Source organism: Hemiscyllium ocellatum, chromosome 10 (genome assembly GCF_020745735.1).
Source record: "Hemiscyllium ocellatum isolate sHemOce1 chromosome 10, sHemOce1.pat.X.cur, whole genome shotgun sequence".
Classification (NCBI taxonomy): domain Eukaryota; kingdom Metazoa; phylum Chordata; class Chondrichthyes; order Orectolobiformes; family Hemiscylliidae; genus Hemiscyllium; species Hemiscyllium ocellatum.
The window spans coordinates 104,822,223-104,840,200 of NC_083410.1; the positions used below are offsets into that span (position 1 = coordinate 104,822,223).

General features: G+C 43.4%; 1 protein-coding gene across 2 annotated transcripts in view; it reads left to right on the top strand.

The window, feature by feature from the left end:
* Positions 1-17,978, top strand: part of LOC132819522 (1-phosphatidylinositol 4,5-bisphosphate phosphodiesterase beta-1) — an 893,680-nt gene that overhangs the window by 842,502 nt on the left and 33,200 nt on the right. Inside the window, exons 32-33 of one of the 2 annotated variants that reach the window (XM_060831078.1) lie at positions 2,174-2,260; positions 15,245-15,330. In XM_060831078.1, coding sequence (XP_060687061.1) covers positions 2,174-2,260; positions 15,245-15,298 — 141 coding nt within the window. In that variant the 3' untranslated portion in view covers positions 15,299-15,330. The remainder of the gene's footprint in view (positions 1-2,173; positions 2,261-15,244; positions 15,331-17,978) is intronic. The other variant, XM_060831077.1, reaches the window with a different exon arrangement.

Here is a 17,978-nt window from a genome sequence, read left to right on the forward strand (position 1 = left end):
ATGTGTTGTGCGAGGAGACCTTGCTCATTCTGGTCTTGCGTGTGCCTCTCCTTGCCAGTTCTGGTCCTCCTGTGCATTGCTTCAGCGGTGACTTGCAGCATCGCTGGTGGAAGGCTGATCATTCTCAGATGCCCTTCCAGGGTGATCTCAAGAAGCTCTGGGTTTTCAAAGCCTGGCATCACTTGCCATTTCAACGTAGGCAGCAGGCATCTGGGCCGGTTGAGAATATCGAGGGTAATGGGGCAGAGTCAAGGGTAGGAGGGTGAATGAGGGCATCCTGAGAGAGGACAGGAGCCTCGAGCTCTATGGAGCCACTAAGGTGGCTCCTTAAAACCCAGAGTGGCACCCACAGGGCGGATTGCTGGTCTACCAGGCACACTCAGCTTTGCAAACTCTGCTGCTCAGCCTTGCTGTTGTACTGGGTGGCATGGTGGCACAGTGGTTAACAGTGTTGTCTTGCAGCACCAGCGACCCAGGTTCAATTCCAGCCTCGGGCAACTGTCTGTGTGGAGATTGCATGTTCTCCCCATGTCTGCATGGGTTGTCTCCATGTTCCTCCCATAGTTAGAAGATGTGTGGGTTAGGGTGGATTGGCCATGCTAAAGTGCCCTGTGGCTTGTTGGGTTAGCCTTGGGAAATGTAGAGTTTTGGGGATAGGGTAGAGGGTTTGGTCTAGGTGGGATGCTGTTTGGAGGATCACTGTGGACTAATGGGCCAAATGTCTGCTTCCACACTGTAGGGATTCTACTCTGAGCTTCCACTATAGTACTCAGACATTTAGTAGCTGCGTTTGTGTGAGTCACCATGGCTACAGTCACAAGAGGGTGAATGGGTTGGCCTGGCACTTCCATGTTGGAAAGCATGGTCTCCCAGCTCTATGCTAAGTGTTGTATGATGGTGTAGATTCCACATCAGACTGGCCTGTCCTTTTCAGGCATCACAACATGTAATATTCCAATATTCCACCTGAACTTCAGTCATCCTCTTGTATAGTAGTTATCTATCTATAATTTACAATAAGATCAATAAATACAGAACTCAGACTTTAAGTTTGTGATATTGCAGCCTAGTAAATAAACTTCAAGATACCTGTCTCACAAGAACCCCACTCTGCCGTATACTTACATGGACTAACACAGAAAACCTGAAACTGCATCACTATGCCCCGTGTCAAGTTTGCACTAGACTCCTTGCTGACAGTGACCCCAGCTTTTCTGACAGGCTTCTAAATGCAAGGGAGAGGGAAGTGTTGGTTGATGCGTTGAAGAGCTGGTAGTGTGTGAGCTTTTTTTAAGTGCATGAGGCTGTATTGGGGAATATGAATGTTGGATGAGTTGGAGTCCTGATTATTACAGATAGGTGGCGTATTGACCTCCATGACTACTGCACCATCCAATTCCTCTTCGCCCAGGTCTCCAGTGTAGTATCGTGCTCTCTCCCATGTTTTCATTGATTCCCTGGTCAGATTTGCTTCTTGCCTGACTACCAGCGCTTATTCCAGTCACATTGTACTTCTGTCAAAGAGGGGTCAGCTGGTTCTAAGTGGGGCTTAACAAATGGCAAATTTTCGGGACCCTCCAAGTGAAAATGCTCATCCTTCCACCAGATAAAATCTCTACAGGGAGGAAACAGGCCATTCAGCCCATCAAGTCCACATTGACCCTTTGAAGAGCACCCTGCCCAGCTCACGCACCAACCCTATCCCTGTAACCCCATATTTCCCTTACCTAAGCATGCTAGCCTACACATCTCTGGATACTATGGGTAATTTAGCACAGCCAATCCACCTATTGTTGGTCTGTGGGAGGAAATCAGAGCACCCAGAGGAAACCCACACAGACAGTCACCCAAGGCTGGAATTGAACCCAGGTCCCTGTGAGGCAGCAGTGCTAACCACTGAGCCACCGTGTCTCACGAATAACTGAGGAGCAGCAGGACAGGCAAAGATATGTTGATGGTGAGAATACATCACCTGAGTTGCAGTGCTGTCTGCATTTTGTTAAACAGTCTCTGGCTAATCACAGTTTGCGATCCCTGTGACTCTCGGGTTCGATTTTTCTAACAAAGCTCGTCAGACACGCATGCCGTGTGTGATCGTGTCTTACCACTACTCTGGAATGAATCATCGCTCTTTCCACAGACAGCACTTCACATTTGTTTCTTGTTTCCCCAGTTGGAAGACGCACAGAGCAAAAGGCAAGAGAAGTTGGTGGACAAACACAAAGAAGTGCGTCAGCAGATTCTGGATGAGAAACCTAAGGTACAATTCCGCGTCTGGAACTGGCTAAAGTATAGAACTAAATAATACATGATTAAGGGGCTATCAGTACTATACCCAAGAAACCTCAAGAATGAGGCAGAAATGTTGCATTTAGAGGGCCTTTTGTTTACAGTTGTTATCCTCTGCTGCTCTAAGATGGATGTTAGGTATGTTAAGGGTTAGCTGTGATCTGTCAGTCAGAATTGACTGCCTGTTATATTCAATTTTGCTCTATTCCCTTACATTTCTGTGGTCTAACGTGGTCAATACATGCACACCTTAATCCACGCTGAAGGATATGAACACTCACACTCAAGACGGAAGAGGAAGTGTTCACTCGATTGGTCCGGGGATTAGGGTGGGAGGGATGAGGTGTTGACCTTTGCTGAGCAGCTGAGTAAATTGAGCCTATACTCTCTGGATTCTAGAAGAACCAGAGAGGAGTGAGAGGTGAAACATACAAGATTCTGGAAGGTCCTGACAGGGTAGATGTTAAGAAGTTGTTTCTGCTGGTCAAGGAATCTTAAGGTAGCGGGGAGGTGCTGAGAGTAGTGGGGAAAGAGTCTCAAGATAAATGGTTGATCGTTTCAGACTGAAATGAGGAGAACTCACTTCATGAATAACATGGACTTCATGGAATTTGGATTGTCCATTCTTGAACATATTTAAGGTCAATTTAGGCAGGGCAGGAAGCAGGCAGGAAAATGCAGTTAAAGCCTAAAGACCAGTTGTGACTATACTGTGTGGTGAAACAGGCTCCCTGGACTAAATGGTCTCTGCCTGTTACTATTTCTTGATGTTTCAGAATTAATCTCATCATTTTGTGTTGCATTTATTGTGTGGGTTTTGACTGTTTCTATTATGAGGAATTGATAACATAAGGCACTGAAAAGTGTGTGATTTATTGATACGTTCATATAATTTTTAGTGGCATAGGGGTATTGGTTACTTTTGTGAAGGTCTTTTTTAAAATTTATAGTCACAGTGTCTTTTCTGGAACCATGACCTAATCCAGTATGTACTGGAGAACAGAAGACTACAAGCCCCCTGGACTTTTGCAAAAAGATTGTTGATACAGTGGGGGGTTCAACAGGGAGGGGTTGGGGAAGTGTTCACATTGATAGGCATGAGCTTGCTTTTGGTTTAGAATAATAAAGAATTGATCGTAGCTTAAAAAATTCAGAGACTGAGAGCTTTTAGGGCAGTTTTTTTGAAGGAGACTAGTCAAGGGTCGAAAGCAAATACAATTTCTCTCTTAGCAAGGAGGTTAAGGCAGTTCGGGGAAAGTCCAATTACTTGGTGTGAGGGTTTCTGTTTGGTCAGAAACTGGCAAATATTTAAAACATTCAGAACATCTAAGTTTCTGAATTTGAGAGTATTTATGTAAGAAGACTTCACAGTTTACAAGACAGAAGATGTTAAGTCAAACTCAAAGATTTGATTCAAAAGGGCCATTACTCTAGCTTTCACTTGCTGTAAATTTGTGGAATAAATGAGACATTATTCTGCTGTGTGTTTAAGATCTTTCAAACATGTATTCTATGTTTAAAGAGCTTGGTTCAGATAATATTTGTTGCTTTTTTGTGATAAGCTTCTGATTAATGGTTTAAGAAAACCTATAGGTGTACTTTATAGTGAGAAAGAAAATGCTCACTGAGGTAAAGAGTTCTGTTATGCTCTGTGCTGGCGACCAATATTGAGGGAGAGGATAAAGTGTAGTTTCTAATCAGCCTATACAGAGATGTTATGACATAACTCTGGAGTTGGTGGGGCTTGAACGCAGGCCTCTTGACTTAGAGATAGAGATAGTACCGCTGTATCACAAGAGCCCCTGAGAGAATGAAATGAATTGAGCTAATAAAGCCGCAGGTGAGGGAGAAACTATGGTGCAGAGCTTTACTTTGCAGTAAGAGTTTATTCACTTCCTTAGTCTCACACCTCAGTATCACAGCCATTCCCAACTAGATGTGCTCAAACACACTTAATATCCACCACTTGTTTTGTTTAACCTTAACAATTACATTAATAAGCCTTAACAATGTGATTGACCAGCCATTAAGAGATTTAATTTATCCCACTTTGATGATTAGCTGAAGAAGTCGTTGATTCATGGCTGTCAATTCATCTGTTCTTATTCTGGCCATCAGCAGCCAGTGGACTACAAAATACTGAATCACCAATGTCACTGTGGCTGACACTTGTCTTGGACATCAACACAATATCAGTGACGGTGAATCACTTCCATTTTATGTCCCAGGGGTTTCTGTAGAATCAGTTGCTTACTCACCATTACCTATTATGCACCACAGCCCATGAACAATTCCATGACAAATATTACATCACAACATTTATAGAATGAGACCATTCTATACCAGTTCTTTCTATGCAGTCCCGCTCCCTGATATTTCCCCAGGTAGGTCAGTGAGACATAAAATTAGGCAACCCACCCATCCATCTTTCACCCCACCCACCACTGCAACTTTATTAATCGCTGGAAAGACATCTGCTAGCCATGCGCCAACTGAAACTGTTACATTACCAATCAGTGGGATTTAAGGCCTTAGCCCACTGCCACTGGGATTTCACCAAGAGCAGAATAATCCCATATTAAGTGTCCAGCCTGGCAGCCTTCACTGGGCATATATGTGCCATTCCTGATGAAGGGCTTTTACCCGAAATGTTGATTTTCCTGCTCGTCAGATGCTGCCTGAACTGCTGTGCTTTTGCAGCACCACTCTAATCTAGAACCATGTATGTGTAGGGCAACAGTGGGGGCATGCCAATCAGAATTTACCCCCTTAAGGTCTTCCATCTCTTATATTTCCTCTCCCTCACCACCAAAACCCCAACCCACTGATGTATAACTCCAGCTTGTTGGCATCCCATTGTTGGAGACTGGCAGCTATCCCCTCAATGGCCACCATCCCTGGTGGCGCTATTGGGACCTGAAAGCAGGCAGTTAGAAAATTGGTCAGTATTTCCAGGGGTGAGTCCACCTCCCCAGGTGGAGACTGACAGCCCCCAGCTGTGCAACGCCGGCAGGCTCGGGCAGCAGGATGCACCCTGGCTACTACCTCAGCGTGACAGAAACCCAGGTGCTCTGCGCAATCTAAACCATGTCCCATTGTCCTCCTCCTACACAGATGATGTTCATATTGCCAAGTCTGCTTCCGTTTATCACTTTCACTTTGCAGGTTATTAAACCACAAGGGCAGTCACTGAGCTAACTGAAATACAGAGCAGTAACCCTACCTCTCGAGTGTTCATAGCAATGGGTACAGTTACACAGCAATGGCTGGCACGGTGGCTCAGTGGTTAGCACTTCTGCCTCATAACACCAGGGTCCCAGGTTCGATTCTAGCCTTGGGCGACTGTCTGTGTGGAGTTTGCATGTTCTCCCTGAGTCTGCATGGGTTTCCTCTGGGTGCTCTGGTTTCCTCCCACAGTCACAACAACGTGCAGGTCTGGTGAATTGCCCATGGTGTTAGGTGTCTTGGTCGGAGGGAAGTGGGTCTGGGGGAGTTATTTTGCAGTGGGTCGGTATGGACTAGTTGGGCTGAAGGGCCTGTTTCCGCACTGTAGGTTATCTGATCTTGCCTAAACATTTGGGGCAGCATGGTGGCTCAGTGGTTCGCACTGCTGCCTCACAGCTTGAGGGTTCCAGGTTAGATTACAGCCTCAGGCGACTGACTGTGTGGAGTTTGCACATTCTCCCCGTGTCTGCATGGGTTTCCTCCGGGTGCTCCGGTTTCCTCCCACAGTCCAATTTGTGCAGGTCAGGTGAATTTGTCATGTTAAATTGCCCGTAGTGTTGGGTACATTAGTCAGAAGGAAATGGGTCTGGGTGGGTTACTCTTCAGAGAGTCGGTGTGGACTGGTTGGGCCGAAGGGCCTGTTTCAACACTGTAGAGAATCTAATCTAAACTGGCTATAGTCCTGCATCGTATGGTTGCACTGTAAATGTTTGAACATGACCAAGTCCAATTGCACTTCTGAAGGTGCTGTCTATGCCCAGTTGTTGCCCGGATACCATCCCAGCCTTTAACATCAGCTAACCTTGATGGGAGGTAAACCATTTTTGAAATACAATTGCAATTTTCATATTATAAATTGCAGCTCTTGAACATTACTAAAACAAGCTGCGCACCATGTCAGCGGTATCCTTCACCCAGCTTCTAATTGCGATGAGTTACAAATTGTAATCAGTATATCAGGGCAATTTGAAATACACAATAAAAACAAAGCTGTAAAACTTCAAAGTCCAGTTATTAAAGATGCAGACGATGGCATTTTCCCCTAGATCCTGTTTCTTGAGTGAAATGTTATTATTACATGAGGGATGAAAAAGAAATTGTTGAGTGTTCTTCAGGACATCAGAAGTTGAAGCTCATGTTTGTTCTGCGCAGATTTGGAGCTTGACAATTTTTCACCCATTCCATCACTCACACGTTCTAGATCACAATCACAATTCTAATCATGTCACTTTCAGAAGAATGCAGAGGTCTTTAAAAAGGAATGGAAACATTACTATATAATTCCTAATCAAAAATAACGCACCCATGAGGGCATTTTGTTCATTACCATGACATTACAATGCACGCATATTAAATATTATTAAACTTAAGGGAGTTGATCTAATGTCTTTAGCACTGGCATTAATTGAGTTTTCACTGGTGAAATATAAATGTAGTACTGCAATGTTAAGCAACACAATGTTAGTGTTATAAAATAAATTAAATGATAGGGTAATTCACAATAGGGCCTCAAAATTCTTCAGGTCATAAAGCTGACTGTTATACAGTCAATATCGTCAACTTCATTCGCAAATGTCAGCATGTGCAAAGTGAGAATTAACATCTCAAGATCTCTCCATGTTCCCCACAAACATTTTAGTCACTTGTCTACAGAGGGATAAGTGGAGAATCACACAAGACGATGAAAGATGTAACTAGATCTCTTGTTTTCCTGGTGCTATGTTGGAAGATGGTCACTGTCATTTTTTCAGATGCCAGCAAGTCCTAGTTTCTCTGATTAACCAACCACTGACGGCCTGTGACTTGAATAATTTCCAGCACCAAAATGTCTCCCTCATTATTTTCCTGATCAACCTGTTCAGAAATGTATTGACACGCCTCTGGAGCAGGTGGGACTTGAACCCTGGTGTCCTAGCCCAGATGTAGGGACACTACCACTGAACCACAAAAAACCCAAACTTCCCCTCTAGATATTTTCTAGTCAACTTGTCCAGACATGCTATTTGCATACCTCTGGAGCTTGTGGGACTTGAACGCAGGCCTCCTGGCTCAGAGGAATGGACAATACCACTTTGATACAAGGGCCCTGGACACTTGCTCTCCATGCTGAATCTAAGAACCTTCTAATTGTTAGTGGCAAAGGATAGACCATGATAGTGTCTTAACAAGAGGAAACATTTGTGTGACATATGGGGTGTGGTTTATTGCATTGTAACTATAGGTATATTTAACATTCACTGGTTAAGAATAATTGCAATGATACGGAGTCAGGTATATCGCATTGGTCTCCATTGGGACTTTATGCTGCACGCACACTCCTTCTCTACCCAGTTGGGTGGAGATCAATACAGCTCAATATTTATTCTTTCAGAACTATTGCTTTGCAAAAGAGCTTGTGGAATATTGGAATTAATGAGATTTGGGAATGTTGCACTTTAGATTTTTGTGTTGTGATAAGTACACAGAATCTCAGATGTTTTACAGGATGGGAGAAGGCCACTCAATGTCGATACTAGCTCTCAGAATGAGCTTCATGATCTGTTACCATTCTCCCACCATTTCCCTGTAATCCTGCACAATGTATCAATTTCCATTTCAAAATGATAATGAGTGAATGCTGCCTCGAACTTCCCCTTCTATGACGTACACATCACAGCAGTTGGTTTCCCACTGCCAGATCGAGGGAAACAAGGGGAAGGCAGTAAATTCTGACCATGCCAATGACTCCCACATCAAAATGTTGTTCTGTATTTTCACACTCGCCTTATTGCTTTGCATAAACCAAAAATGTGGTAATTTTATGATAGGTTCAGATAAGATTCACCAGGATGTTGCAAAGGTTGGACGATTTGAGCTACAGGGAGAGGTTGAATAGGTTGAGACTGTTTTCCCTGGAGCATCGGAGGCTGAGGGGTGATCTTATAGAGACTTATAAAATCATAAGGGGCATGGATAGGGTAAATAGACAAGGTCTTTTCCCTGTAGTAGAGGAGTCCAGAACCAGAGAGCATAGATTTAGGGTGAGAGGGGAAAGATATAATAGGGACCTACGGGGCAAGTTTATCACACAGAGGGTGGTGCACGTCTAGAATGAACTGCCAGAGGAAGTGGCAGAGGCTGGTACAATTACAGTATTTAAAAGGCATCTGGATGGGTATATGAATAGGAAGGGTTTAGAGGGATATGGGCCGGGTGCTGGCAGGTGGGACTAGATTGGGTTGGGATATCTGGTCAGCATGGACAGGTTGGACTGAAGGGTCTGTTTCCGTGCTTTACATCTCTATGACTCTAAGACAAAGGTGAATCTCTATCATTTACACTATCTCCCTTGGTTAAGTTACTCCGCGAGCTGTCTATATGGTAGGTTGTTCTGTCCTTCGAATGTGACCAGCCTGGGTTGAGATAGCGCCTGCAGCATGACCCACAAAGCCCAACTGTTGGATTGAGGTTGTGTGACCGCCCACCCCCCCGCCCCAACCAACTTGTTATGCAATAAAACCAACTTGGAGCTGAGAAACAATCGATCTTCAAGGCTTGTGCTGGCATAGAAACTTTGATCTTCCCGCCATGGTTCAGTCCCACCATGCTTTATCGTATTTCAAAGCACTGGAATATTGTGCTGAATGAACTGCTGTCACATTACTGGGCATGCCTGCACCCTTGGTCTTCCCTAAGGCAAACTCCTGGGTGTGAAAATAATATAGGGAAGTGGAAAAAGGGCCCTTCAAGCTAATGTATATATCCCATATCTTCTAATCATTTGCCCTGGAGAGAATTCATGGAAACTGATAATTTGCTTGTTTCTGGAGCCTTTATTCTTCCCTCACTTTTAACCCTCCCCTCACATTCTTTGGAATGGGGAACCATAATCACAGTTGTGTTGAACAGTTTCATATTGGTTCAGCAAAATCTTTTGGCTTTTGTACTCTGTGTCTATTGGGGAAACTCAGGTTTCAATATGATACACTTTCCAACCAAATCTTTGTCAAACTATTGCACACAACTTGGCTGTTCATATTATGCAATCAAGTCCATTTCTTTGATCAGACCCACTACAATACCCCAACAGCGACATCAATACTCTTGAACCTCACTAGCACCATGAACAATCATCCCAAGTACAATGGGAACATCTTGAACTAACAATTGTATATTCCATTGGCACCCAACTTCACTTACACATTTAGCGATAGCAAAACCTCCCATTAAATTTGCACCCAAACCATTACCCTGATTCACCTGAGATAATGTACCTTACCATTCAGCATGCCCCTGGAGGAAGCATTTGGCTTGTGCTCAGCGTCGCCAGTGACAATGAGGCCTATTCTTCAGGCTTGGTGTCAGAGACGGGCATGAATCTCCTTTCAATGGCTCAGTGAAACCAGATGTTATTATGTGGGGCCAAATTTCAGCTTTGGCTTCTCTTTGTTTCACATCAACGATCTAAGAACGAAGAGCCTCAAACCCAAAGACTAAATTTGGGGACATGCAAAGAAATAACAAAAGTAAATCCAAACAAGATTAGCTGAGGAAGGAGGGATTAGAATCGTGTTGGGGACAGGAAAGTCAGGTGGCAGATGAAATTCAATTTAGAAGAAACATTACCCAGGAACAGAAAATCCAAGAATCAACTATTAAGTGGAAAAGAAGTAATGTAGATAAAGAACAAATGAGAACTGGGGATTCTGATTGTCAATAAATATCTTATTCATAAAAACACAAGAACATATGAAACAGGAATATAAGTAAGGCCATTTGGCTCATCGAGTCCACTCCGCAATGTATTCGTTAACTGGAAAAATAATTTACACTTAAATATTTTCTCATTGGATTTGAAACAAGTAACACTTACACATATCCAGAGTGGAGCACATATAATAGAAAGAAAGATACCGCAGATGCTGAAAATCTGAAATGACAATAGAATTTGTTTTTGACCCAGACCAGGCAGCATCAGCAGACAGAGAAGCAGTTAATGCTTCATGTTTGATGAAGGGTTTCTGAGTTTTGTTACACTCATGTGCTGCCAGACATGCTGAGCATTTCCAGAATGGCAGAACAATGCCATTCAGCCCATTGAGTCTGCACCACCATTCGATCACGGCTAATATGTTTCTCAACCCCATTCTCCTGCCTTCTTCCCATATCCCTTAAGAATCAAGAATCTATTTATCTCCATTTTAAGTGCACATAATGACTTGGCCTCCATAGCCCTCTGCAGCAATGAGTTCCAAAGATTCACCACCCTCTGGCTGAAGAAGTTCCTACTCCTCTCAGTTTTAAAGAGTCATCCCCTCACGCTGAGGCTGTCCCAACACTCCCCATCTCTAATGGAGCAAAGTAACCCCTTCCTGCCAGTTCTCCGAGCAGCGATTAGACTTTGTGTGAGCCTCCCATTTTCCTTTAGCAGGAACCCCAGCAAGAACTGCCTGAGAGCTGGCACATCATGAAACGTGAACTTAAATAAAAAAGTGCAAGGAAAACATAAACGTCTTACTCAGGAAAAATCAAAGTCAATAACTTGATCTTTTAAGAGGTTGAGTAATGAATAAATGTGCAGAACAGAAGGGCCAACTAACTAAACTTTTTTTTAAATTGCCATTTCTAAGGAGGGCAGCAAGAGAGGGCGACAGACTATACCCTAAGCTCTTGTCATCCCAGAAGGGGGAAGGGCTTATCGGAACAGGGGCAAAATAAAGAGTTACTAATCTTGTATTCACCTCTGACCATGCATACTCTGACCAAACATTGATGAAATTCATAAAGCAGTCAGGGCTCTGAGACTGATTGCCCTTTTAAGTGTGGGTTTTCCATCCCCTCCCTGCACGTGTGTGGATAGCTTTTTGTGGAGGGAAAGAGTATGGGCGTGTCAGTATGTGTCAGGCTCATTTCCAGTTTCAGGATTAGATCCAGAATTAAGCTCCTTCTCTCATTCCTTTCCAACTCCCTCTCTCTTTCCCCTCACATGAAAGCAAAGGTTACCATAGTACCAAAGGACCCTAAGTTTGCTTTCTCATTAGAGAGAGAGAAAGAGAGAGAGAAATCTGGTGGTGAGTTTAACATAAGTCACCACTGCTCAGGCGAGATTTCACCATGTCAATGATGCAGGAATGCTGTCGATGTCACTCTACATTGCTAACCAGCCCAACTAAGCAAACAGACCTCCATCACACCTTTCTTAATCTCACTCTGTCTCTCGCTCCCACTCTAACACTGACCTCTCTCCATCTCTATCAGGGGAATGTCGGCATCGCTTATGATGTCAATTAAAGGACATCGTACAATAATCACAGTGGTTAAAGTATAGACCAACGGGTTGTGTCTGTAGTGACAATGTTCACAAATAATGGTCTTTGATCGAAGAGAATGGTTTGTTCATGTCTGCTCGTTATTTAGAGGATCTTGATCAGTTCATAGAATCCCTACATTGTGGGAGCAGGCCATTCAGCCCATCAAGTCCACGCTGACCATCCAAAGAGCATCCCAACCAGATAACCCTACCCCATTATATTCCTGTAACCTTGCATTTCCCATGGCTAACCCACCTCGCCTGCACATGCAATTTAGCATGGCCCATCCACCCTAACCTGCATATCCTGGACACAAGGGAACCATTTAGCATGGCCAATCCATTTAACTTGCACATCCTTGGAGTGGGGGAGGAAACCCACAAAGTCCTTTATTGGTCAGAGTATTGAGTACAGGAGTTGGGAGGTCATGTTGCGGCTGTACAGGACATTGGTTAGGCCACTGGTGGAATATTGTGTGCAATTCTGGTCTCCTTCCTATCGGAAAGATGTTGTGAAACTTGAAAGGGTTCAGAAAAGATTTACAAGGATGTTGCCAGGGTTGGAGGATTTGACCTATAGGGAGAGGCTGAACAGACTGGGGCTGGAGCATCGGAGGCTGAGGGGTGACCTTATAGAGGTTTACAAAATTATGAAGGGCATGGATAGGATAAATAGGCAAAGTCTTTTCCCTGGGGTCGGGGTGTCCAGAACTAGAGGGCATAGGTTTAGGTTGAGAGGGGAAAGATATAAAAGAGACCTAAGGGGCAACTTTTTCACACAGAGGGTGGTATGTGTATGGAATGAGCTGCCAGAGGAAGTGGTGGAGGCTGGTACAATTGCAACATTTCAGAGGCATTTGGATGGGTATATGATTAGGAAGGGTTTGGAGGGATATGAACTGGGTGCTGGCAGGTGGGACTAGATTGGGTTGGGATATCTGCTCGGCATGGACGGGTTGGACCGAAGAGTCTGTTTCCATGCTGTACACCTCTATGACTCTATGACACAGCAGAATGTGCAAACTCCACACACGCAGTCACCCAATGGTGGAATTGAACCTGAGTCCCTGCTAACCACTGAACCACCATACTGCCTCCAGTTCATCTCTTCTCTTTAACGAGTATAACTTCAACCTCTCTGATCTATCGACATAACTGAACTCCTTCATCTCAGTCGATGGAGTATTTCATCTTTTGTGTTCATGAATTTATTTGTGGGAATAAAATATGGCTGTTTTTAACTGTAATGCCTTTTAAGCTCAAGAAACAATGGACTAAAGCCCATTAATTAATCATAGAATCTGAAATAGATTGACTTGAACTAATCTCCAAGTCCATGCATTTCCCAGTTGGTCAGAGCTTTGATACATTCTGGACAAGCCTATATATGAAACCATCCAATTTGAAGAAGGTGCTTTAAGGAGGGGATTATAGGATCAAAGGAACACGTGACGTTACTCAGGAAATTAAAAACCAATGAGTACTTTTCAGAACAAATGCATAATTATATAAATGAGACAAAAAATAACCAATAATCCTGTCTGTGTTACAATAGGCAAGAGCTTAAGTGAACACATTGATGTAGTCAGTATTTTCCAGGAGGGTCAGGTACCTGAGAAGGAAGATTGAAAAGTTTGACAAAAGAACAAAAGGGGAATAAAAGTAAAAGCATTTTTATACAGAACGTGTGTGTGTGTGTGTGTAGCCTGTTAGAACAGGGATAATGTTTGCTCATGGAATCCTGCAATATGGAGAAGCTGTTCTGCAGCAACTCTCAATGTTCGGGCAGATAGAATCATACAGCACAGAAACAGACCCTTCTGTCCAACCCGTCCATGCTGACCATAATCCCCAAACTAAACTAGGCCCACCTGCCTGCTCCTGGCCTATATCCCTCCAAAAATTCCTTATATGTGTCTTTTAAACGTTGTAACTGTAACCCCCTCCCCTCCACTATTTCCTCTGGCAGTTCATTCTACACACGAAACACTCTGTGTAAAAACACTTCTCCTTCACGTCTTTGTTAAATCTTTCTTCTCTCATCTTAAAAATATGCCCCCTCATCACGAAATCCCCCACCCTAGGGAAAAGGCAACTGCCATTCACCTTATCTATAGCCCACATGATTTATATACTTGTATAAGGGCACCCCTTAAACTCCTGTGTTCCAGTGAAAAATGTTCCGGCCTGTCTTTATAACTCAAATCCTCCATTCCTGGCAACATTCGAAATAAATCTCTCACTCTTACAACTTAACCTAGGTATAACAGAAAACTTGATACTTGCTCCACACCTTCCATAGTCATCGAGTTCTGGGATGGGACTTGACCGCACAGTTTCAGGACCCTCAGTGGAGGTCACTACCCACTGCACCACAAGACCCCTCCTCATGTTAGGTGGTTAGGATACTGGCGTGCACTGCTTCAGTGTGTGTTGGAGAGAGATTTAAATCGAAGCAACTAAAAAGAAATTTCTCTGGGCTGTAGAGAAAGGGTACAGGAATACAACAGGTAGAGTTATCATGGCAGCAGGCTGAATGGCCTACTCCACTACCGTAGCCATTTTGATACATTTGTTTTTACTAACAGAATTGAAAGCGGCTTAAAGCTCATTTTCTGTCAACAAAGCAGCACTTTGTTTTGTGACAGGGATTGAAGTATCACCGCAGGGCAGCACAGTGGTTAGCCCTGCTGTCTCACAGCACCAGGGACCTGGATTTGATTCCAGCCTACGTGTGGAGTTTGCGTGCTCTCTTCGTGGGGCTGCTCTCGGTTTCCTTCCACAGTGCACGTTAGGTGGATTAGCCGTGGGAAATGCAGAGTTGCAGACTGAGTCTGGGTGGGGTGCCCTTTGGAAGGGCAGTGTGGACTCAATGGGCCAACTGGGATTCTATGATACTGCTGAGGCTTCTGTTGTAAATTCTTAACAAAAAGCAATCGTTGTAGTTTCAGTGACATGGCTACACCAACAGAGGGCACCCAAGTAATTCTGAATCACATTTACCGACCTTTTACGGCCTTTCTCTTTAGGGATCGAAGCATTGACTTAAATTTCACAGTCATTAAAGATAAAAAGCAACACTTTCCCCAATTGTGTTTGAGTTTCAAATGCACTTGCACGTGTTGTAAATTTTTAATGGACTCTGAGCTCAGCTGAGGCAGTGAGACAGCTGTAGTGTAACGTATAGAGCAAAATGAAGCAAGGTCTGGTTAGCTCTTTGAAATGATTATCTTGGGTAATCCAGTCCAAAGTCGTTAAAACTTTGTGACACATTTCAGGGATGCATTTGAAATCATTGTTTCATAGTTCTATATTATGCAACGCTATTTAGCATGACTGTGTGGCTTTTCAAGAAAAGATGATTAATATTGTGTGTTTTCAGTGAATTTCTATGATGTTACTATTGTAAATATTATTTTCATTCTCCCCATTTTGCTGCAGTATTTTCAAGACATTGAGGCAGAATACTCTGAAAAAAATGTTGTCCTTGAGTAATCCCCCCCAGAGCCCACTGTGTTACTTTCCCTGTAAGTACAGACTAAGACAAAGAATCATTATGCACACAATTCAATCATTACGCCTTTTTTTATTTGAAAAGAAATTATTGGTTCAACAGACTGTCTTCTAAATTATTATGCCTGATCTCTGTAGCACTCGAGAGAATAACATGGTGTTGCGATACTGTATCCCAAATTTGTATGATCCAACGTGAAAAATTAATGATTTTTCTTTGCCAGTACCAATAGCCTGAAGGGGACATTTCAGAAAACAGGAAGCCCAGTAGAGTCTGCTTAGCAACAGAAAGTAGTAATAATTCAGGGTTGGCTAAGTTGCAGTGTTGCAAAGGGGCGTGATCCAGTTGAGCCGCCAATGAGAGTGATTGAGTTGCCTTAGTAACTCGCTTGTCCCCTGATATTGTGAGGGCTAGTTCAATTACAGGCTGCGGTTGCTTGTTTTACTCGAAGCCTGTTTCAATGTATCAGTTTAAGAGTACACATTATAGCTGGGTCTCAGATAGGAATTTGAATCGCACTGTCAATGCATGCAAGTTGGGGGACGTTTGCGAATGTTAGAATTGTGGAAGGGGAGGCTTTGGTGTAGAAATCATTTATTCAGGAACTGGAGGCAAAGCTTTATTTTCTTAATGAATGTGTTATAAATTAGTTAATGATTAGCTGGGGACTTAACACTGCGCAATTCTGAAATTGAAGTTGTGCAATAATTTGGAACAGGCATGTCTTCAGTGTGAGACATTCTGTTTGTTTTGAGATTCAGGTTTACCAATAGAATGCTTTTCGTTGCCTTTATACCAGCTGAAGGTGTCTATTCACACAGCAGAGGCAGTGTATTTTGCTGGAATCTAATGCTGCATGCCCATTGATTTACAGTCCTGTGATAAAGAGTGCACTCTATTGTAATATGAAGGATATGTGTATGTATTCCAGGCTTTTAATGGTCATTTTTTCCCTTCAAGTCTTTCTATAGCCGGTACAAAGCCCTAATGGGACATTTAGGCATTATTATTCTCTTGGCTTTTAAAATAATAGTTTTGCCTGTGGCTGACACAACCTGGAACATATTCAGGAAGGTACAATTGTTCATGCCAACAAATTGTATTGTGCAGAAATGCTACTTTTGTAGTCAAGGAAGGTGGTGGTGTGAATAATAAACAGGAGCAATATAGGTTGAAAGGTATTACTTTACACAAAGGATCACCAGAGAGGGATTTAAGGTGCAGAGGGTTAGATAGATTCCTGAAACCAGCCATACAGTATTCAACAGCAATGCAGAGAACAAGTAAAATAATGGAACTGTCTGGCTAAAGTAATAGTGCCTTTATCTGCAGAAGTGAGAGAATTTGTACAGAGCACTGTTATGATTCCACACGTATAATTACAACCATCATATTAGGAGAAAGTCATATTCAGAAAAAGGTTAAAAGTAACAGAGTTGATACCCTCAGTGAGGCATTCAAGCTATGATGGGAGAATAAGCTGAGAATGTTTATACTGTATAATCGTATTGAAATAAATTAGATTAAATTACTTACAGTGTGGAAACAGGCCCTTCGGCCCAACAAGTCCACACCAACCCGCCGAAGCGCAACCCACCCATACCCCTACATTTTACCCCTTACCTAACACTACGGGCAATTTAGCATGGCCAATTCACCTGACCCGCACATCTTTGGACTGTGGGAGGAAACCCACGCAGACACGGGGAGAACATGCAAACTCCACGCAGTCAGTCACCTGAGTCAGGAATTGAACCCGGGTCTCAGGCGCTGTGAGGCAGCAGTGCTAACCGCTGTGCCACCGTGCCGCCCACAATTGTAAAGAGTGTAAACAGTGGCACTGAGATTCCATGGAGTTTGTAATCGTCTCCTGGCACAACTATAACAGAATTCTGTTGGGTTTTTTAATCTGAAGTTATAATGGGAGCCCTCAGAAACATTGAGCTGAATATGTTCAGTATTCTCATGACTTTGACTACAGCGTGCATTATGTCCTATTTAGATTTAGGTTTAATGTCACGTGTATTCAAGTCGTGGGTACAACAATACAGTGAAAAGTGTATAATGTCACCACACACAGTGCCATCTTAGATACAGAAATAGAGAAATAAAGAAATACGCTTTGGAGAGGGTCCAGAAAATGTTTACCGGGATGTTACCTGATATGGGGGATTTTAGCTCAGGAGAAACTGGGTTTGTTTTCACTGGAACGCAGGAGGTTGAGGGGGCGACCTGGTAGAAGTTTATAAGATTGTGAATGGCATGGATAGAATGGAAAGTTTGAGGCTTTTTCCCAGGGTGGAGAGGTCAATTTCTAAGGGACACAGGTTCAAGATGCAGAGGGTGTGGGGAAGTTTAAAAGAGATGCGCGAGGCAAGTTTTTCACACAAAGCGTGGTGAGTGCCCAGAACGTGCTGCCAGAGAGTTGTGGAAGCAGACCCGAAAGCAGCATTCAGGTAGCACCAGACAAATAAATGAATATGAAGGGAATGAAGGGACATGGATCCTGTAAGTGAAGACAGGTCGAGGGCAAAATATTTCAAGCACAGGCTTGGAGGGCTGCAATCCTGTGCTGTATTGTTCTGTTCCAGCAATACATGGCTTAGAAAGGGTGGACGCTGGGGAGTTGTTTCCATTAGGCAGGGATACTAGGACCCGTGG